Source organism: Entelurus aequoreus, linkage group LG03, assembly GCF_033978785.1.
Source record: "Entelurus aequoreus isolate RoL-2023_Sb linkage group LG03, RoL_Eaeq_v1.1, whole genome shotgun sequence".
Lineage (NCBI taxonomy): Eukaryota > Metazoa > Chordata > Actinopteri > Syngnathiformes > Syngnathidae > Entelurus > Entelurus aequoreus.
In genome coordinates, this window is record NC_084733.1 from 92,889,283 (window position 1) to 92,913,937 (window position 24,655).

The window sequence follows — 24,655 nt, forward strand, 5'->3', positions numbered from 1 at the left end:
GATTTAAATTGTCAGGAAAGAAGAGGAAGGAATTTAAAAGGTAAAAAGGTATATGTGTTTAAAAATCCTAAAATCATTTTTAAGGTTGTATTTTTTCTCTAAAATTGTCTTTCTGAAAGTTATAAGAAGCAAAGTAAAAAAAAAAAAAGAATTTATTTAAACAAGTGAAGACCAAGTCTTTCAAATATTTTTCTTGGATTTTCAAATTCTATTTGAGTTTTGTCTCTCTTAGAATTAAAAATGTCGGGCAAAGCGAGACCAGCTTGCTAGTAAATAAATACAATTTAAAAAATAGAGGCAGCTCACTGGTAAGTGCTGCTATTTGAGCTATTTTTAGAACAGGCCAGCGGGCTACTCATCTGGTCCTTACGGGCTACCTGGTGCCCGTGGGCACCACGTTGGTGACCCCTGTTTTAATTTAATACATCCTGGATCTTTGTTGTTTAGGGCGGCTGCAAACAATTAGTGCAATACTACCTCTCTTGGTAAAAAGTATGTAAATGTGCATGTTGTCTTGCTTTTATTCAACTCCTTCCTTACGCACCTTTGTATTTTGGCCGCTAGTCGGCAGTGTTTCCTTTGTGCGTCCAACATGGAGTCAATGCTGTATAATGATGGTGTGTGTTTCTTAAAAATGTTCACCTTTGACTTCGCTGCTTGCGATGCCGAGGAAGCAGAGCGGTGCAAGGAGTCCCAGAGAGGGAGTTGATGGGATTTTTACTTCATTTTCACAATAAAACCTCCTGTAAATAAGTCCATTGTGCGATCGCTGTCGACAAACTCATCACAAATCCAGACCCGTTAACTGTCCACATAGGGTTGTCCTTGTTCACAATATTTTGGTAGCGATACCAAAATGTATTTCCATACTTTTCTAAATAAAGGGGACCACAAAAAATGTCTTTATTGTAACAAAAATTTTTAATGTACATGAAAAATATGTTTATTATTGTCGTTTAGTCCTTAAATAAAATGTTGAACATACTAGACAACTTGTCTTTTAGTAGTAAGTAAACAAACAAAGACTCCTAATTAGTCTGCAGTAACATATTGTGTCATTTATACACCTATTATTTTGTACACATTATGAGGGACAAACTGTAAATATGGATTATTAATCCACTTGTTCATTTACTGTTAATATCTGCTTATTTTCTGTTTGAACATGTTCTATCTACACTTCTGTTCAAATGTAATAATCACTTATTCTTCTCTTCTTTGATACTTGACATTAGTTTTGGACGATACCACACATTTAGGTATGGATGTGATACCAAGTAGTTACAGGATCATACATTGGTCATATTCAAAGTCCTCATGTGTCCAGGGACATATTTACTGACTTTATAAACATAATATGAATTTTTTTTAAAAGGAAAAAAGATTTTGTGATGCTAAAAAATATGGATGTAATCATAGTATGGACTAGATCAGTGGTCCCCAACCACCGGGCCGCGCACCGGGCCGCACAAAAAAAATAAAAAAAAAAATAAATAAAAAATACTTTTTTTTTTTTTTTAAATTAAATCAACATAAAAAACACAATATATACATATTGTGTATGTGTATGTCACTATAGATCAATACAGTCTGCAGGGATACAGTCCGTAAGCACACATGATTGTATTTCTTTATTAAAAAAAAAAAAAGCCCCCCCCCACCCACCCCCCCGGTCCGTGGGACGAATTTTCAAGCGTTGACCGGTCCCCAGCTACAAAAAGGTTGGGGACCACTGGACTAGATACACTCTTATACTTGGTATCATTACAGTGTAGATCCACCCATGGCATTTGTTTACATTGTGACGGCGGTGAGCTATTGTATCCTCCTACGGTGTGTAGTGAAGCATATTTAGATATTCCTCGTCCTCCAGTGATAATGATACTTACTTTATTTGTCGCCATGGAGGCGAGGATTAGTGATTTAGAAGTAGCTAAAACACTGTGGAATGGACGTTAGCCACTAGCCAGCTAGCCTTGTCTTAAAGCAGCTCTTCCTGTTTCAGTGTTATAACTTCACCTTTATCTGGACTTTTTACACCAAAATGCGTCCATTCTCCCTTTTCTGTCTACACACTGTGTCTGCTTGTAAGTACTCTGTGTGTGTGCGCTGCCCAACATGCTTGTAAAAGCAGCAATGTCACCATGTGACGGTGCGCCGTCATGCCCGTTAAAGAAAAAAGGGGGAGGGAACCGGTACTTTTTAGAGGCGGTATAGTACGGAATATGATTCATTAGTATCCCGGTACTATACTATACCGTCCAAGTTTGTAATGATGACCAGGAGAGGCGCTAACTTCTGCTCCCAGGATGCATGCATTAAGAGGAAGTAACTGATTGTCATTACTTTATTACTCCGGTACTCTTGTTTTGTTCTGTATATTGTACAGTATTTTGTACAGGATTGCTTATTGTTTTTATTGGATAGTAGTCTGTTTATTTCAATTATTATTTCTTGTCTTTATTACTAATGTGATTTATTTTTATTCCATATTTGTTTCCACTACCGCACCTTAAATTGGAGTCTCGTTATATGCAAATATAATGACAATAAATTCTATTCTAATGTGCAGAAGTTATTGTTTGGATGAAAGCAAAGCAGGACTCTTAACGTTCGTCATACAAAACATAATCCTGGTTTATTCCAAAAACGTATAGAAATGTGAACGCTGAGTTGTAAGGGAAGAAAGCAGCATATGTGTGAGTGCACCTTACAGGTAAGGCCCCCAGCCCAGGTACATCTGACACAGCAGTTTGTCGTCGGTGGATTCCTGAATGAGGTAGTGGACGTGTCCCTCGATGGACAATGGCAGGCCCAGCACTTTGTTCCTGCTCTTGATCACGCCCTGGAGACGCTGCTCGATGTCGCACACGTGAGTCTTGGCCTGACACGGAGCAACACGGTGAGCAGATCACGGAGGAAAATCATTTAAAAATGAAGAATATAGTTCTACGGAGCCCCTAAAGGGACATGGGGGAAATATTTTTTTAAATAATTTTTTGTTATTTTTATACATGTATCTCGTGCGCACGAGAAACTTTTTATAAAGTAATATAAAAAAAAAATTTAAAAAATGTATATATATATTTTTTATTACTAAGTAAATAAAAGGTTTTTATATTACTAAAAGTCTAAAAAAAAAATTATACATTTTTTTTTTTATAACTTTATAAAAAGTTTCTTGTGCGCACGAGAAACTATTTATAAAATAATAATAAAAAAATTCTAATTTTTTTTTTTATATTACTAAAAGTAAATAAAAGTTTTTTATATTACTAAAAGTCTAAAAAAAAAAAAATTTTTAGATTTTTTTTATAACTTTATAAAAAGTTTCTCGTGCGCACGAGAAACATTTTATAAAATAATAATAATTTTTAAAAAAATTATAATTTTTTTTTATATTACTAAAAGTAAATAAAAGTTTTTATATTACTAAAAGTCTAAAAAAAAAAAATTATATATTTTTTTTATAACTTTATAAAAAGTTTGTCGTGCGCACAAGAAACTATTTATAAAATAATATAAAAAAATAATATATATTTTTTTTATATTACTAAAAGTAAATAAAAGTTTTTTATATTTCTAAGTCTAAAAAAAAATAATTATTTTTTTAAAAATATTTTTTTATATTACTTTATAAAAAGTTTCTCGTGCGCACGAGAAACTATTTATAAAGTAATATAAAAAAATAAATAAAAAAATGTATAATTTTTTTTTTTTATTACTAAAAGTATATAAAAGTTTTTTATATTACTAAAAGTCTAAAAAAAAAAAAAAACTTAAAATATATTTTTTTATATTACTAAAAGTAAATAAAAGTTTTTTCTATTACTAAAAGTGTAAAAAAAAATAAAAAAAATTCAAATTATAATTTTTTTTATAACTTAATAGTTTCTCGTGCGCACGAGAAACTATTTATAAAGTAATATAAAAAAAAAAATTTTTTTTATATTACTAAAAGTAAATACAATTTTTTTATATTACTAAAAGTCTAAAAAATTATACATTTTTTTTATAACTATAAAAAGTTTCTCGTGCGCACGAGAAACTTTTTATAAAATAATATAAAAAAATAATTAAAAAAAATATTTTTTATATTACTAAAAGTAAATAAGTTTTTTATATTTCTAAAAGTCTAAAAAAAAATTTTTTTAAAAATTATAATTTTTTTTATAACTTTATAAAAAGTTTCTCGTGCGCACGAGAAACTATTTATAAAGTAATATAAAAAAATGAAAAAAAATTATAATTTTTTTTTTTAATTACTAAAAGTATATAAAAGTTTTTTATATTACTAAAAGTCTAAAAAAAATAATTAAACTTAAAATATATTTTTTTATATTACTAAAAGTAAATAAAAGTTTTTTATATTACTAAAAGTCTAAAAATAAAAATTTTTTTTCAAATTATATATTTTTTTATAACCTTATAAAAAGTTTCTCGTGCGCACGAGAAACTATTTATAAAGTAATATAAAAAAAAATATTTTTTTAAAATTATTATTATTTTTAATTATTAAAAGTATATAAAAGTTTTTTATATTACCAAAAGTCTAAAAAAAAAATTACAAAAAAAACCTTATACATTTTTAATTTTTTTTTTTATAACTTTATAACAAGTTTCTTGTGCGCACGAGATGTCTAAAAAAATAAAAAATATTTTTAAAAAAATAAAAAATACAATTTCCCCCATGTCCCTTTAGGGGCTCCGTACAGTTCACCTTTTCGTTGACTATCTCCCCAGTTTGGTTCGCTTGCGTTTTGGAAAGTCCTTTGCCTTGTTTGCTCCACTCCACCAACGGGTCGTGGAGGAAAGTCTTCAGCACGCTGACCACAAAGAGAAACCACTTAGACTTGACTTGGATAGAAAAGTAAGGATTAGGGCTGTCAAACACTGACAATATTTCAACAATTACTTTGCTTTAGTGATATTTTTTTTCTCCCAACATTATGCTTTTCTAAATAGCTCAACACAAAAAGGACAAACACCCTTTTAAAGAGAATAAAAAAGACAAAATGTGCATTCCTGCTGTAGGAGCGCTTACATTCCCAGGAGGAGCTACATGAAAAAGTACATTAAGTACCTCATCAGGGGCTCTCTCTGGTTCCTCATCAGCCGCAGTGTGACCTCACAAGCCTGCCTGAAGAGCCCCTCCGTGCCCATGGGCCCCATGGCGTGGACCATGTTTTGAGTCAGGCGGAAGGGAACCACCTCGGGCACGTCAAACGTCTCCCCCTGGTGGAGAAGAATGGGAAAGATGCCTCAGCAATGGCCGCCGTCATCATCATCATCATCATCATCACCTTGTTGAAGAGGCAGTTGAAGTCCACGTGCACACACTCCCCCGTGAAGGAGTCAAAGAGGATGTTTTCTCCGTGGCGATCCCCCAAGCCCAGGATGTAACCCACCATGGACATCACTGCTGTGGAGCGGCAGTATGCGGAGCGACTGCTGTACCTGACAGTTGTTGTGGAAGTAGGAGCAATATTGTCAGAACAACAAAATGCACAACAAATAGGAGTACCGAGTTGTAGTAATAATTAAAGCATGATAATAATGTACCATGATGTGGGAATAATTAAAGTATGATAATAATGTACCATGATGTGGGAATAATTAAAGTATGATAATAATGTACCATGATGTAGTAATAATGAATAATGTACCATGATGTAGTAATAATTAAAGTATGATAATAATGTATCATGATGTGGTAATAATGAATAATAATGTACCATGATGCAGTAATAATTAAAGAATGATAATAATGTACCATGATGTAGTAATAATTAAAGTATGATAATAATGTACCATGATGTAGTAATAATTAATAATGATGTACCATGATGTAGTAATAATTAAAGAATGATAATAATGTACCATGATGTAGTAATAATTAATAATGATGTACCATGATGTAGTAATAATGAATAATAATGTACCATGATGTAGTAATAATTAATAATGATGTACCATGATGTAGTAACAATTAATAATAATGTACCATGATGTAGTAATAATTAATAATGATGTACCATGATGTAGTAATAATAATAATGTACCATGATGTAGTAATAATTAAAGTATTATAATAATGTACCATGATGTAGTAATAATTAATAATGATGTACCATGATGTAGTAATAATTAATAATAATGTACCATGATGTAGTAATAATTAAAGTATTATAATAATGTACCATGATGTAGTAATAATTAATAATGATGTACCATGATGTAGTAATAATTAATAATAATGTACCATGATGTAGTAAAATTGAATAATAATGTACCATGATGTGATGTAATGATAATTAAAGTATGATAATAATGTATCATGATGTAGTAATAATTAATAATGTACCATGATGTAGTAATAATTAAAATATGATAATAATGTACCATGATGTAGTAATAATGAATAATTAAGGTACCATGATGTAGTAATAATTAAAGTATGATAATAATGTATCATGATGTAGTAATAATTAATAATAATGTACCATGATGTAGTAATAATTAATAATAATGTACCATGATGTAGTAATAATTAAAATATGATAATAATGTACCATGATGTAGTAATAATGAATAATTAAGGTACCATGTTGTAGTAATAATTAAAGTATGATAATAATGTACCATGATGTAGTAATAATTAATAATAATGTACCATGATGTAGTAATAATTAAAGTATGATAATAATGTATCATGATGTAGTAATAATTAAAAATGTACCATGATGTAGTAATAATTAAAGTATGATAATAATGTACCATAATGTGGTAATAATGAATAATAATGTACCATGATGTAGTAATAATTAAAGTATGATAATAATGTATCATGATGTAGTAATAATTAATAATGTACCATGATGTAGTAATAATTAAAGTATGATAATAATGTACCATGATGTGGTAATAATTAATAATAATGTACCATGATGTAGTAATAATTAATAATGATGTACCATGATGTAGTAATAATTAATAATAATGTACCACGATGTAGTAATAATGAACCATGATGTAATAATAATTAAAGTATGATAATAATGTACCATGATGTAGTAATAATGAATAATAATGTACCATGATGTAGTAATAATAATGTACCATGATGTAGTAATAATTAATAATAATGTACCATGATGTGGTAATTATTAATAATAATGTATCATGATGTGGTAATAATAATGTACCATGACGTAGTAATAATGAATAATAATGTACCATGATGTACTAACAATGAATAATAATGTACCATGATGTGGTAATAATGAATAATAATGTATCATGATGTAGTAATAATTAATAATAATGTAGCATGATGTAGTAATAATAATGTACCAAGATGTAGTAATAATAATGTACCATGATGTAGTAATAATGATGTACCATGATGTAGTAATAATAATGTACCATGATGTAGTAATAATAATGTACCATGATGTAGTAATAATGATGTACCATGATGTAGTAATAATGATGTACCATGATGTAGTAATATTAATGTACCATGATGTAGTAATAATGATGTACCATGATGTAGTAATAATAATGTACCATGATGTAGTAATAATGATGTACCATGATGTAGTAATAATAATGTACCATGATGTAGTAATAATGATGTACCATGATGTAGTAATAATGATGTACCATGATGTAGTAATAATGATGTACCATGATGTAGTAATAATGATGTACCATGATGTAGTAATAATAATGTACCATGATGTAGTAATAATAATGTACCATGATGTAGTAATAATAATGTACCATGATGTAGTAATAATGATGTACCATGATGTAGTAATAATAATGTACCATGATGTAGTAATAATAATGTACCATGATGTAGGGTCGGGGAAGGTGTGGAGAAACCACTGGTGGAAGACAGGAGGATGTAGTAATAATAATGTACCATGATGTAGTAATAATGATGTACCATGATGTAGTAATAATAATGTACCATGATGTAGTAATAATAATGTACCACGATGTAGTAATAATAATGTACCATGATGTAGTAATAATAATGTACCATGATGTAGTAATAATAATGTACCATAATGAAGTAATAATGATGTACCATGATGTAGTAATAATAATGTACCATGATGTAGTAATAATAATGTACCATGATGTAGTAATAATAATGTACCATGATGTAGTAATAATGATGTACCATGATGTAGTAATAATGATGTACCATGATGTAGTAATAATGATGTACCATGATGTAGTAATAATGATGTACCATGATGTAGTAATAATGATGTACCATGATGTAGTAATAATGATGTACCATGATGTAGTAATAATGATGTACCATGATGTAGTAATAATGATGTACCATGATGTAGTAATAATGATGTACCATGATGTAGGATCGGGGAAGGTGTGGAGAAACCACTGGTGGAAGACAGGAGGATGTAGTAATAATGATGTACCATGATGTAGTAATAATAATGTACCATGATGTAGGGTCGGGGAAGGTGTGGAGAAACCACTGGTGGAAGACAGGAGGATGTCGTGCACACAACACTTCCTTGTGCACTCTCAGTTTCTCCTCAAAGGGGGCGCTCTTTGGAAGGATCAGCTTCCTCAGCTCTTTGCCCGACAGGTACACACCTGGACATCATGTGGATGACAAACAATATTCATCCATTCATTTGTTTATATATTCATATTTCTTTATGCAGTAATTTGTTCATTATTTGTTCATTTATTTGTTCATTCCTTTATTTCAATTTCTTTATTCATTCGTTGTTAATTTGTTCATATTTTATTAATGTATTTGTTCATTCATTCATCCATGTATTTGTCCATTTACAAATGTATTTATTCATATTTTATTTAAATTATTTTTTAATTTGTTCATTTACATGTTTATTCATTCACATATTTATTCATCATTTAATCCTTTTTTAAATGTATTTGTTCTTTCATTCATGTATTTGTTATATACTCATTTATGTACGCATTTGTTTATTCATGTATTTATTCATCCATTAATTTGTTCATTTATTTATTTAAAAATGTATTTGTCCATTTATTTATTTATCCATTCATTCACTCATTATTTGTTCATTCATTCATTTATTTGTTATTTATTCATTCATGTATGTATTTGTTTATTCATTTATTTATTCATCCATTAGTTTGTTCATTCATACATTTATTTATTTATAAATGTATTTGTCCATTCAATCATTTATGTTCTTATCCATTCATCCCCTCATTAATTAATAATTAATTCATGTATTTATTCATTGATGTATTTATTGGTTAATTAATGTTTTTTGTCATTAATTTATTAATCCATTAATTTGCTAATTTTTTAAAATGTATTCGTCCATTCATTCATTTATATTTTCATCCATTCATTCGCCCATTAATTTATTTGTTCATTCATTCATGTAGTTGTTAATTCATTATTTGTTCATGTATTTGTTCATTTATTCATATACGGTCATTCATGTAGTAGTTCATTCATTATGCATTCATGTGTTTGTTCATTAATTCATGTATTCATTCATGTATTTCTTTGTTAATTCATGTTTTTGTACATTAATTCCTGTATTTGTTCATTCATTCATTAATGTATTTGTTCATTCATTTTTTATTCAAGGAATTCAACATTCATTGATGTACTTGTTCATTCATTAATGTATTTGTACATGCATTCATTCATGTATTTGTACATTCATTCATGTATTTGTTCATTCATTCTTGTATTTATTCATGGGTTCAGTCATGTATTTGTACACTCATTCATGTATTCAGTCATGTATTTGTACATTCATTCATGTATTTGTTCATTAATTCATGTATTTGTTCATTCATTCATGTATTCAGTCATGTATTTGTACATTCATTCATGAATTTGTTCATTCATTCATTATTCATTCGTGTATTTGTTCATTCATTATTCATTCAAGGAATTCAACATTCATTCATGTATTTGTTCATGCATTTTTCATGTATTTGTACATTCATTCATGTATTTGTTCATTCATTATTCATTCAAGGAATTCAAAATGCATTCATGTATTTGTTCATTCATTAATGTATTTGTACATGCATTTTTCATGTATTTTTACATTCATTCATTCATGTATTTGTACATTCGTTCATGTATTTGTTCATTCATTCATTATTCATTCGTGTATTTGTTCATTCATTTATTTGTTCATTCATTATTCATTCAAGGAATTCAACATTCATTCATGTATTTGTTCATTCATGAATTTGTACATGCATTTTTCATGTATTTGTACATTCATTCATTCATTCATTCTTGTATTTATTTATTCATTCATTCATGTATTCAGTCATGTATTTGTACATTCATTCATGTATTTTTTCATTAATTCATGTATTTGTTCATTCATTCATGTATTCAGTCATGTATTTGTGCATTCATTCATGTATTTGTTCATTAATTCATGAATTTGTTCATTCACTCATTCATTCATGTATTTGTTCATTCATTATTCATTCAAGGAATTCAATATTCATTCATGTATTTGTTCATTCATTAATGTATTTGTACATGCATTTTTCATGTATTTGTACATTCATTCATTCATTCATTATTAATTCAAGGAATTCAACATTCATTCATGTATTTGTTCATTAATGTATTTGTACATGCATTTTTCATGTATTTGTACATTCATTCATTCATGTATTCAGTCATGTATTTGTACATTCATTAATGTATTTATTCATGTATTTGTATATTCAGTCATGTATTTGTTCATTCATTCTTGTATTTATTTATTCATTCATTCATGTATTCAGTCATGTATTGGTACATTCATTCATGTATTCAGTCATGTATTTGTACATTCATTCATGTATTTGTTCATTAATTCATGTATTTGTTCATTCATTCAGTCATGTATTTGTACATTAATTCATGAATTTGTTCATTCACTCATTCATTCATGTATTTGTTCATTCATTATTCATTCAAGGAATTCAATATTCATTCATGTACTTGTTCATTCATTATTGTATTTGTACATGCATTTTTCATGTATTTGTACATTAATTAATTCATGTATTCAGTCCTGTATTTGTACATTCATACATGTATTTGTTCATTCATTCATTATTCATTTGTGTATTTGTTCATTCATGTATTTGTTCATTCATTATTCATTCAAAGAATTCAACATTCATTCATGTATTTGTTCATGTATTCAGTCATGTATTTGTACATTCATTCATTCATGTATTCAGTCATGTATTTGTACATTCATTCATGTATTTATTCATGTATTTGTATATTCAGTCATGTATTTGTTCATTCATTCATGTATTTATTCATGTATTTGTATATTCAGTCATGTATTTGTTCATTCATTCATGTATTTGTTCATTCATTCATGTATTTGTACATGCATTTTTCATGTATTTGTACATTTATTCATTCATGTATTTGTTCATTCATTCATGTATTTATTCATGTATTTGTATATTCAGTCATGTATTTGTTCATTCATTCATGTATTTGTTCATTCATTCATTCATGTATTCAGTCATGTATTTGTACATTCATTCATGTATTCATTCATGTATTTGTATATTCAGTCATGTATTTGTACATTCATTCATGTATTTGTACATGATTTTTCATGTATTTGTTCATTCATTCATTCATGTATTCAGTCATGTATTTGTACATTCATTCATGTATTTATTCATGTATTTGTATATTCAGTCATGTATTTGTACATTCATTCATTCATGTATTTGTTCATTCCTTCATGTATTCCTTCATGTGTTCAGGCGAGTACCTCTCTCCTTGTACAGTTTGGTGAGGATGTGTCTGAGTCCTGCCGTGTGGTTGACCCACTCGATGATGCCACACTCCTCGTTGAGTGGGATGACAGCGTACGTGCGGATGTGGAGCTCCCGCCGCCGCGACTCCGCGTCCTTCCGCAAGCACTGCAATGTGAGCACACCGTGAGCTCCCGCCTCTGTGGCTGACAACTTTATGTACAATGTTTTTCTTAAGTACATAACGCCACATGTGTTCATTCATGGTTGCATATTTTTGCTGAAAGGATTTAGTAGAGAACATAGACGATAAAGTTCGCAACTTTTGCTCGCTGATAAAAAAAAAGCCTTGCCTGTACCGGAAGTAGCGTGACGTCGCAGGTTGAAAGGCTCCTCACATTTCCCCATTGTTTACACCAGCAGCGAGAGAGATTCGGACCGAGAAAGTGACGATTACCCCATTAATTTGAGCCAGGATGAAAGATTCGTGGATGAGGAATGTGAGAGTGAAGGACTAGAGTGCAGTGCAGGACGTATCTCTTTTCGCTCTGACTGTAACTTAGGTACAAGCTGGCTCATTGGATTCCACACTCTCCTTTTTCTATTGTGGATCACGGATTTGTATTTTAAACCACCTATGATACTATATCCTCTTGAAAATGAGAGTCGAGAACACGAAATGGACATTCACAGTGACTTTTATCTCCACGACAATACATCGGCGAAGCACTTTAGCTACGGAGCTAACGTGATAGCATCGGGCTTAACTGCAGATAGAAACAAAAGAAATAAACCCCTGACTGGAAGGATAGACAGAAGATCAACAATACTATTAAACCATGGACATGTAACTAGTGAAGTGAAGTGAATTATATTTATATAGCGCTTTTCTCTAGTGACTCAAAGCGCTTTACCCAATATCTAAGTTACATTCAAACCAGTGTGGGTGGCACTGGGAGCAGGTGGGTAAAGTGCCTTGCCCAAGGACACAACGACAGAGACTAGGATGGCGGAAGCGGGAATCGAACCTGGAACCCTCAAGTTGCTGGCACGGCCACTCCACCAACCGAGCTATGCCGCCCCTACTACACGGTTAATGCTTTCCAGCCTGGCGAAGCTTAACAATGCTGTTGCTAACGACGCCATTGAAGCTAACTTAGCAACGGGAGCTCACAGAGCTATGCTAAAAACATTATTTCATCTTCGTAGTACCTGTAGTTTTTTAGCACTTCCATAGCGAGTCTACTGACAGATTAAAGTTAGAAGTGTGCGCTACTTTGTATTAGGAATGTCAACAGTGGAGGTTAGAAGAAGGAGCTTATCGACTACGGCGTGGATTACAATTGCGGACACACATTTTCGGGACTTATGCAGATCCCAAATACCGTAAATTCCGTACTATGAGCCACAAGCTACTTTTTTTCCTAAACTTTGAACCATGTGGCTTATAGGATGGAGCAGTTAATTCATGGACTGTTCCTTGCTAGTGGCAATAATAAAAATAATTTGATAGATAAAAGTAGTATGGCGCCATCTTTTGGATGAATTTATCAGAGGTGCTCCCCCCCACTGGCAAACAGTTTAATCTCCATAGCGTTTCTACTCGTATGGATTCTTCACTCCTTCATGCAACGTTTGTAAGTTTTAGAATATCCACCTACGCCAGCCAGCCCTCATCTGCTCATCAACACCCGTGCTCACCTGCGTTGCAGCGATCGACAGAGCGACGAAGGACTTCACCCGATCATCCGTGCGGTCGGCGGCTAGCGTCGGATAGCGCGTCTGCTATCCAAGTCAAAGTCCTCCTGGTTGTGTTGCTGCAGCTGGCCGCTAATACACCGATCCCACCTACAACTTTCTTCTTTGCAGTCTCCATTGTTCATTAAACAAATTGCAAAAGATTCACCAACACAGATGTCCAGAATACTGTGGAATTTTGCGATGAAAACAGAGCTTTTTTGTATTGGATTCAATGTGTCCGAATACTTCCGTTTCAACCATCGACGTCACGCGCATACGTCATCATACATAGATGTTTTCAACCGGAAGTTTCGCGGGAATTTTAAAATGTCACTTTATAAGTTAACCCGGCCGTATTGGCATGTGTTGCAATGTTAAGATTTCATCATTGATATATAAACTATCAGACTGCGTGGTCGCTAGTAGTGGCTTTCAGTAATTGACCTAAAAAAGTTCAAATTGGAGGCCTGTACACTCATCTAGCAATGCGAGGGTCAGAAAAGTATCTTGTCATCATGGTAATGATGAATGGATTTCACGATAAACGCCACACATGACCATAACACACTGTAATATATAATAAATGATCAGTAGTTAATAGTAGCATAGTGTGTGGCACCTTGTTAATGAGGCAGTTGAACTCCATAAGTCTGCAGTCTTTCCTCAGGTCGTCTTTAGGTTTGCACATCATGGTGTAGCTCCGCCCATCTGACCCCTTCAGACTGATCTTCTTGGGCTTCTGTAAGGAGGCCAGGATCTCCACCTGCGTGCACACGCATCATGACCACTGGCAAACACACACACACACACACACGGCACTTGGTCTTCTTCTCCTCACCGAGTCTTCAAAGCCGTGCAGGTAGGCCCAGTGTCCCGGGAAGGCGTCGTGCGTGGTGTTGGCGCCGCCAGTAGAGGGCAGCGTGGGGATGAGCACGGACTGCAGCGGGATCAGGATCTGGCTGAAGGTGGGCTCCTCCACCAGACGTTTCAGCTGCTTGAAGTGCAGGCTCATGCTCAGGCTGCTGCTGTTACCGTCCACCTGCACAAACACATCATAATAATCAGCATTTTTAGGGTCCGCATGTAACCTGTATAAAGGACTCCCACTAGGAAGGTCGTAGAGACATGAAACAAAAACCTCTATGTAGGTCAGACTTAGACCTACATTTCATAATTTTACATCCTCGGGCAAAAACCACCAGGAAGTTGGCAATTTCCCCTTCAAGACAAAATTGTACTAAAAAAACTCATTTTTGCCTCTTTGAGCTGTAATTTGACCCCCTTAAAATACGTCAAAACTCACCAAAATTCTCACACACATCGGGACTGGTGGAAATTGCGATCTAAAAAAAAAAAACGAACCCCAAAGCTCAAAAATTGCACTAGAGGGAGTCCTTTGTACAGGTTACAAAGGAACCTATTGAATTTGTAATGTTTATTATTATTATACCGGCCGCCTCTTCGAGCTGCAATTTGACCCACTTAACATGCTTCAAAACTCACCAAATTTGACACACACATCGGGACCTGCGAAAATTGCAAGTTAATAAAAAAACCAAACCCCAAAAATCAAAATTGCGCTCTAGCGCCCCCTAGGAAAAAACAAAAACAAACTGCCTGTAACTCCCACTAGGAAGGTCGTAGAGACATGAAACAAAAACCTCTATGTAGGTCAGACTTAGACCTACATTTTATAATTTTACATCCTCGGGCAAAAACCAACAGGAAGTTGGCAATTTCCCCTTCAAGACAAAATCGTACTAAAAAAACTCATTTTTGCCTCTTTGAGCTGTAATTTGACCCCCTTAAAATACGTCAAAACTCACCAAAATTCTCACACACATCGGGACTGGTGGAAATTGCGATCTAAAAAAAAACGAACCCCAAAGCTCAAAATTGCGCGTAATTTTGAATAAAACCGAGACAAAACTGCTTTTTAGAGGAAAACTCAGACAAAACTGCTTGTAACTTCCGGTAGGAACGTCGTAGAGACATGAAACAAATACCTCTATGTAGGTCTCACCTAGACCTACATTTCATAGATTGACATCCTTCAGCAAAAATCAACAGGAAGTTTGCTATTCCTCCTTCAAAACAAAATGTTTGTGACAACCGGTCACAAAACATTAAACGTTATCTCCTCTGAGCGCGTTTGTCGTTTCGGCTTCAAACTGCTACAGGAGAGAGATTGAACCTTTCTGATTAAAAGTTGACGAAAGAATTTTGATTCGTGCTACTGTTGAGATTTTACGAGCCTTCAAAGACCCGCAGCACTAAAGTTGCTCCGCTGCTGTGATTTTACGCGCCGTCAAAGAAAACAACCACTGTGCCGCGGCACCTGGGAAAAAGACACAGACACAACTTCCTGTAACTCCCAGTACGAATATCGTAGAGACACGAAACAAAAACCTCTATGTAGGTCTCACTCAGGACTACCACTGGACAAAAGTATTGGGAGACCTAGGACTAGCACCTGCCAAAATATGAACTCAAGGCATTGAGGTAGGGCAAAGATGTTTATGAAACAATCTTGCCTTCTTTCACACTTTCTCCAAAAGAGTCATTTGGAAAGTAGCGAGTTATGTCAGCGGATATATTTTGACTCGGGGGCCACATTGGGACAAAAAAATGTGGCCGGGGGGGCCAATGTGTGTGTGTGTGTATAAATGATATATACACTGTATATGTACCTGCTGTACAGTATGTGTGTTTGGCTCCCTTTTTTTCAGGAACACTAATACCAAAAGTCACAATGTCCCATAGAGTTGTAAAAAAGTTATGACAGACCGCCTCAAAAAAAGGAATGGAATTTTACAGTTTTTTACTGAATGGGACACCCAAAATGTACATGAAAATACAATATTAACTATGAACAATAAAACACTGAATATTAACAACATATGAACATTGCTCCTCTTTTACATGGGATTTACAATATTAACTATGAACAATAAAACACTGAATATTAAAAACATATGAACATCGCTCCTCTTTTACGTGGGATTTACAATATTAACTATGAACAATAAAACACTGAATATTAACAACATATGAACATCGCTCCTCTTTTACGTGGGATTTACAATATTAACTATGAACGATAAAACACTGAATATTAACAACATATGAACGCCGCTCCTCTTTTACGTGGGATTTACAATATTAACTATGAACAATAAAACACTGAATATTAACAACATATGAACATTGCTCCTCTTTTACGTGGGATTTACAATATTAACTATGAACAATAAAACACTGAATATTAACAACATATGAACGTCGCTCCTCTTTTACGTGGGATTTACAATATTAACTATGAACAATAAAACACTGAATATTAACAACATATGAACATCGCTCCTCTTTTACGTGGGATTTACAATATTAACTATGAACAATAAAACACTGAATATTAACAACATATGAACATCGCTCCTCTTTTACGTGGGATTTACAATATTAACTATGAACAATAAAACACTGAATATTAACAACATATTAACGTCGCTCCTCTTTTACGTGGGATTTACAATATTAACTATGAACAATAAAATACTGAATATTAACAACATATGAACATCGCTCCTCTTTTACGTGGGATTTACAATATTAACTATGAACGATAAAACACTGAATATTAACAACATATGAACACAGCTCCTCTTTTACTCCTCAGACCAGCTCCTCGATAGTTGTGTCAATCAATCATTGAGTTAAATGAGTAGAAAGTACAGTAAAGAGCGAAAGTGAAAGTATTTGGTGCTGACCGGCTTGTTGCAGAGCTCCAGCAGCTTGTCGGTGAGCCTGTTGGCGTCGTTGATGAACTTCTCCAGCGAGGGCTTGAGGCTGATGGCCTTCTTCAGGATCTGATTGCAGCGATTCATGCGGGTGGGATAAGACGACTAGGGGGAGAAAAACATCCCGTAAAAAAAAAAATCAAACTTCCCCCAAAGTCCGTGTCCAAGTTTGCCGCACCTTGGACACGGCCGCCATCAGCCACATGGCCTGCTGCGGGTACGCCAGGAAGACCTTGGCCACGATGGTCATGAGGACGGTGAAGACCTCGTCGCTGGAGTGGCACACCCTGGAGATGAGCTGCGAGAAGGCGGTCAGGAACTGGTATGGCGCCAAGTTGTCGCAGTGCTCGCTCACGGCCGCGTTGATCTTGGACAGCTCCTGGCGCATCTGTCTGTCGGTGCGGCCGGCTGCGGGCGGACAGGTGCTGTTACCTGCCGCACGCCCACAAGTGTCTGTGCCGACGACTCCTACCTTTCTCACACTCGCACACCTTGGCTCCAAAGTCCAGCCAGAGGGACAACATGCGAGGCATGGCCTGGTAGATGTACTGGTTACCAAACTGCAAGGCTCTGCAACCACAAGATGTGAATGAATGAATTTTATTCATGTCATCATGAATAAAATTCAATCCACAGCCTCAAGTCCAGTCCACAGCGGGGCCAACAGGCCACGCTGTGGACTGGACTCCCGCTGATGTGTTGGATCCACTGTGGACTGGACTTTCACAATGTTAGGTCAGACCCACTCGACATCCGTTGCTTTCGGTCTCCCCTAGAGGGGGGGGTTACCCACATATGCGGTCCTCTCCAAGGTTTCTCATAGTCATTCACCGACGTCCCACTGGGGTGAGTTTTTCCTTGCCCGTATGTGGGCTCTGTACCGAGGATGTCGTTGTGGCTTGTACAGCCCTTTGAGACACTTGTGATTTAGGGCTATATAAATAAACATTGATTGATTGATTGATCATTCTTACTTCTGCAATTCTTACATACTGTAAAGAGAAACAACCATTTATTTGTTATATATTCATTATCTATGCATGTTTATTCATTCATCCATTAATTTGTTCATTCATTTATTTATAAATGTATTTGTCCATTTATCGATTCATCCATTCATTATTTGTTCATTCATTCATGTATTTGTTATTTATTCTTTTATGTATGTATCTGTTTATTCATTCTTTTATTTACTCATTTATAAATGTATTTGTCCATTAATTCATTTATGTATTTATCCATTCATTCCCTCATTAGTTGAATAATTCATCAATGTTCTTATTCATTCATTCATTTATTTCTTCGTTAATAAATGTATTTTTCCATTAAATCATCAATTTATTCATCCATTAATTTGTTAATTTATTTATTTACTCGTTTATAAATGTATTTGTCCATTAATTAATTTATGTATTTAACCATTCATTCCCTCATTAGTTGAATAATTAATTATTGTATTTATTCATTAATTAATTAATTTATTCATTAATAAATGTATTTTTTCATTAAATCATCAATTTATTCATCCATTAATTTGTTCATTCATTTATTTACTCATTTATAAATGTATTTGTGCATTAATTAATTTATGTATTCATCCCCTCATTAGTTGAATAATTCATTCATGTATTTATTCATTCATTCATTTATTTATTCGTTAATAAATTTATTTTTCCATTAAATCATCAATTGATTCATCCATTAATTTGTTCATTCATTTATTTACTCATTTATAAATGTATTTGTGCATTAATTAATTTATGTATTCATCCATTCATTCCCTCATTAGTTGAATAATTCATTCATGTATTTATTCATTCATTCATTTATTCGTTAATAAATGTATTTTTCCATTAAATCATCAATTTATTCATCCATTAATTTGTTTATTCATTTATTTACTCATTTATAAATGTATTTGTCCATTAATTCATTTATGTATTCATCCATTCATTCCCTCATTAGTTGAATAATTCATTCATGTATTTATTCATTCATTAATTTATTTATTCGTTAATAGCTGTATTTTTTCATTAAATTATCAATTTATTCATCCATTAATTTGTTCATTCATTTATTAATGTATTTGTGCATTAATTAATGTATGTATTTATCCATTCATTCCCTCATTAGTTGAATAATTAATTCATGTATTTATTCATTCATTAATAAATGTATTTTTTCATTAAATCATACATTTATTCATCCATTAATTTGTTAATTGATTTATTCATTTTTAAATGTATTTGTCCATTCATTAATTTACCTATTCATCCATTCATTCGCTCATTAATTTTTGTTCATTCATTCATGTATTTGTTCAGTCATCCATGTAGTTGTTCATTCATTATTCATTCATGTATTTGTTTATTAATTCATGTATTTGTTCATTCATGTATTTGTTCATTAATTCATGTATTCATTTATGTATTTGTTCATTCATTTAAGTATTCATTCATGTATTTGTACATACAATTATGTATTTGTTCATTCATTATTCATTCATGTATTTGTTTATTAATTCATGTATTTGTTCATTAATTCATGTATTCATTTATGTATTTGTTCATTCATGTATTTGTACATACAATTATGTATTTGTTCATTCATTTATTCATGTGTTTGTACAATCATTCATTTGTTCATTAATTCATGTATTCATTTATGTATTTGTTCATTCATTCATGTATTCATTCATGCATGTGTACATTCATTCATGTATTTGTTCATTCATTCATGCATTTAATCATTCATTCATGTGTTTGTACATTCATTCATTTATTTGTTTATTCATTCATGTATTTGTTCATTTATTCATGTATGTTCATTCATGTATTTGTTCATTAATTCACATATTCATTTATGCATGTTCATTCATGTATTCATTTCATGTACGTGTACATTCATTCATGTACGTGTACATTCATTCATGTATTTGTTCATTCATTCATTCAGTCATGTATTTGTACATTCATTTATGTATTTGTTCATTTATTCATATATGTTCATTCATTCATGTATTTGTACGTTCATTCATGTATTCATTCATGTATTTGTACGTTCATTCATGTCGTTCATTCATGTATTTGTACGTTCATTCATGTATTCATTCATGTCGTTCATTCATGTATTTGTATGTTCATTCATGTATTCATCCATGTGTTTGTACATTTATTCATGTATTTGTTCATTAATTCACATATTCATTTATGCATGTTCATTCATGTATTCATTTCATGTACGTGTACATTCATTCATGTATTTGTTCATTCATTCATTCAGTCATGTATTTGTACATTCATTTATGTATTTGTTCATTTATTCATATATGTTCATTCATTCATGTATTTGTACGTTCATTCATGTATTTGTACGTTCATTCATGTCGTTCATTCATGTATTTGTACGTTCATTCATGTATTCATTCATGTCGTTCATTCATGTATTTGTATGTTCATTCATGTATTCATCCATGTGTTTGTACATTTATTCATGTATGTTCATTCATGTATTTGTTCATTAATTCACATATTCATTTATGCATGTTCATTCATTTCATGTACGTGTACATTCATTCATGTATTTGTTCATTCATTCATTCAGTCATGTATTTGTACATTCATTTATGTATTTGTTCATTTATTCATATATGTTCATTCATTCATGTATTTGTACGTTCATTCATGTATTCATTCATGCATTTGTACGTTCATTCATGTATTTGCACGTTCATTCATGTATTCATTCATGTCGTTCATTCATGTATTTGTATGTTCATTCACGTATTCATCCATGTGTTTGTACATTTATTCATGTATGTTCATTCATGTATTTGTTCATTAATTCACATATTCATTTATGCATGTTCATTCATGTATTCATTTCATGTACGTGTACATTCATTCATGTACGTGTACATTCATTCATGTATTTGTTCATTCATTCATTCAGTCATGTATTTGTACATTCATTCATGTATTTGTTCATTTATTCGTATATGTTCATTCATTCATGTATTTGTACGTTCATTCATGTATTCATTCATGTATTTGTACGTTCATTCATGTATTTGTATGTTCATTCATGTCGTTCATTCATGTATTTGTATGTTCATTCATGTATTCATCCATGTGTTTGTACATTTATTCATGTATGTTCATTCATGTATTTGTTCATTAATTCACATATTCATTTATGCATGTTCATTCATGTATTCATTTCATGTACGTGTACATTCATTCATGTACGTGTACATTCATTCATGTATTTGTTCATTCATTCATTCAGTCATGTATTTGTACATTCATTTATGTATTTGTTCATTTATTCATACATGTTCATTCATTCATGTATTTGTACGTTCATCCATGTATTCATTCATGTATCTGTACGCTCATTCATGTCGTTCATTCATGTATTTGTACGTTCATTCATGTCGTTCATTCATGTATTTGTAGGTTCATTCATGTATTCATCCATGTGTTTGTACATGCATTCATGTATTTGTACATTCATTCATATATTTGTTCATTTATTCATATATGTACATTCATTCATGTATTCATTCATGTTGCTCATTCATGTATTTGTACGTTCATTCATGTATTCATTCATGTGTTTGTACATGCATTCATGTATTCATTCATGTCGTTCATTCATGTATTTGTACGTTCATTCATGCATTCATTCATTCATGCATTTTGTACGTTCATTCATGTATTCATTCATGTGTTTGTACATGCATTCATGTATTCATTCATGATTTATTTGTATTTATTTTGACGCAAAAATGAATGTTTAAAAACTCGGAATTCCGCGATTTGGCAAAAACTTCACATGCCTGACATGTTGCTGATTTTAAAATGAGTGAAAGTGAAAACAGACCCGCTCATGCGCCCTACAATCCGGTGCGCCCTATGGTCTAGAAAACAGGGTAATAGCATGCAGACGTACTTTCCAAAGTAGGTGACGATGTATCTGATGAGGTTGCCTTGTTCACGCATTCATTCATGTCGTTCATTTATGTATTTGTACGTTCATTCATGTATTCATTCATGTCGTTCATTCATGTATGTGTACGTTCATTCATGTATTCATTCATGTCGTTCATGTATTTGTACGTTCATTCATGCATTCATTCATGTCGTTCATTTACGTATTTGTACGTTCATTCATGCATTTATTCATGTCGTTCATTCATGTATTCATTCATGTTGTTCATTCATGTATTTGTACGTTCATTCATGCATTCATCCATGTCGTTCATTCATGTATTTTGTACGTTCATTCATGCATTCATTCATGTCATTCATTCACGTATTTGTACGTTCATTCATGTCGTTCATTCATGTATTTTGTACGTTCATTCATGCATCATTCATGTCGTTCATTCATGTATTTTGTACGGTCATTCATGTATTCATTCATGTGTTTGTACATGCATTCATGTATTCATTCATGATTTATTTTTATTTATTTCGACGCAAAAATGAATGTTTAAAAACTCGGAATTTCCGCAATTTGGCAAAAACGTCACATGCCTGACATGTTGCTGATTTTAAAATGAGTGAAAGTGAAAACAGACCCGCTCATGCGCCCTATAATCCGGTGCGCCCTATGGTCTAGAAAACAGGGTAATAGCATGCAGACGTACTTTCCAAAGTAGGTGACGATGTATCTGATGAGGTTGCCTTGTTTCTCCAGCTTGTTGTCGGTCACCATGGGCATCACCTTGTCGTAGTACTTGGCCAAGTAGAAGTTGCCATCCTCCCACTCGGGCAGAAGGTTGGTCACATCCTAAAGAAGTAAGCAGGAAGTCAGCGTCACACCCATCTTGGACGTCCGCCCGTGTCCACCTTGTACGTCTTCATGATGGCGTTGGACTCAAAGTTGGCCGTCTCCTCCATGAAGCGCCCCACCAGCAGCATGGCTCTGCCTTTGGTCTGCAGGCTGCGAGGGTCCGACTGGGGGCGGTCGTCGGGGAAACACTGGGCCACACCCTTCTGCAGCACAATCAGGGCCTGGTGCACGTCCCCCTGAGACACAGCAGGTTGAATGTGACGCTTGAGCCGGACCTCCCACTTCCTGTCCCACCTTGGACCAAAGCCACTTGGCCTTCTCGGTGACCAGCTCGGCCAGGTGAGTGCTCTCTGCGTTCAGGAGGGCGTTGAAAGCCGTCTGGTGATGCCCCGCCTTCCTGGCCACGCGGGCGCTCTGCAGCCAGCACTCTCCCACCAGCTCCTGGCTCGTGGGTCTGGACACAAGGTCGGAGGCTTTCAACCTTCAACCAGCGGAGGAACATACCGTAAGAGGAGCGTACGTGCCACCGTACTGTGGTTGTAGGCTGAGCAAGGCGCGCCGCAGGGCCAGGATGGGCTCTTTGGCCCGGAAGGATTTCTGGGTCATCTCCAGCCGGTCCGACCAATGAGACGGAAGCTGTCTGAGGCTGGGGGCGGAGCCTGTTTCCTGCAGCTCTGTGAAGGTGTGCTCCAACTCGCTCAGCATGTGTAACCTGATCACAAAAAAGGTATGGATCAGAAAAAAACTGCAAAATTAAAACAAATGTTTTATGCAACTTTCTAGCAGTAAAACGTAAACACCACCACTTCCCAGAAGACAGACTGGGGGAATCAGGCTTCACTACACATCTTAAACTAAGTATCAAATACAGAGAGTAATTTTGATACCGGACGATGATATGATACACATACCTGACAATGACATACTTAGCATACCTAATACATACCTGACAATGACATACTTAGCATACCTAATACATACCTGACAATGACATACCTAACATACCTGACAATGACATACCTAACATACCTAATACATACCTGACAATGACATACCTAACATACCTAATACATACCTGACAATGACATACCTAACAGATACCTGACGATATCACACCTAACATACCTAATAGATACCTGATGATGATATATCTAACATACTTAATACCTGATGATGACATACCTAATACATACTTGACGATGACATACCTAAAATACCTAACATACCTGACAATGACATACCTAACACATACCTGACAATGACATACCTGACACATACCTCACAATGGCATACCTAAAATACCTGACGCATACCTAATAATGATACACCCAACGTTCGTGACGATGACATACCTAACATTACTAACACATACCTGACGATGACATACCTAACATTACCAATACATACCTGACGACATACCTAACACATACCTGACGATGACATACTTGGCATACCTTAATACATACCTGACAGTGACATACCTAACAGATACCTGACGATATCACACCTAACATACC

At 33.4% G+C, this 24,655-nt stretch overlaps 1 protein-coding gene across 1 annotated transcript in view; it reads right to left on the reverse strand.

Annotated features, from left to right (window-relative positions):
• Positions 1–2,619: 2,619 nt before the first annotated feature.
• atr (ATR serine/threonine kinase) overlaps positions 2,620–24,655 on the reverse strand; it is a 95,564-nt gene continuing 73,528 nt past the window's right edge. Inside the window, exons 34-48 of the mRNA XM_062043255.1 lie at positions 23,671–23,850; positions 23,433–23,592; positions 23,195–23,374; positions 22,993–23,135; positions 17,812–17,909; positions 17,518–17,747; positions 17,310–17,444; positions 14,378–14,578; positions 14,159–14,302; positions 11,817–11,967; positions 8,484–8,640; positions 5,304–5,457; positions 5,084–5,235; positions 4,721–4,826; positions 2,620–2,884 (exon numbers count right to left, since the gene is read on the reverse strand). Coding sequence (XP_061899239.1) covers positions 2,711–2,884; positions 4,721–4,826; positions 5,084–5,235; positions 5,304–5,457; positions 8,484–8,640; positions 11,817–11,967; positions 14,159–14,302; positions 14,378–14,578; positions 17,310–17,444; positions 17,518–17,747; positions 17,812–17,909; positions 22,993–23,135; positions 23,195–23,374; positions 23,433–23,592; positions 23,671–23,850 — 2,365 coding nt within the window. The 3' untranslated portion in view covers positions 2,620–2,710. The remainder of the gene's footprint in view (positions 2,885–4,720; positions 4,827–5,083; positions 5,236–5,303; positions 5,458–8,483; positions 8,641–11,816; positions 11,968–14,158; positions 14,303–14,377; positions 14,579–17,309; positions 17,445–17,517; positions 17,748–17,811; positions 17,910–22,992; positions 23,136–23,194; positions 23,375–23,432; positions 23,593–23,670; positions 23,851–24,655) is intronic.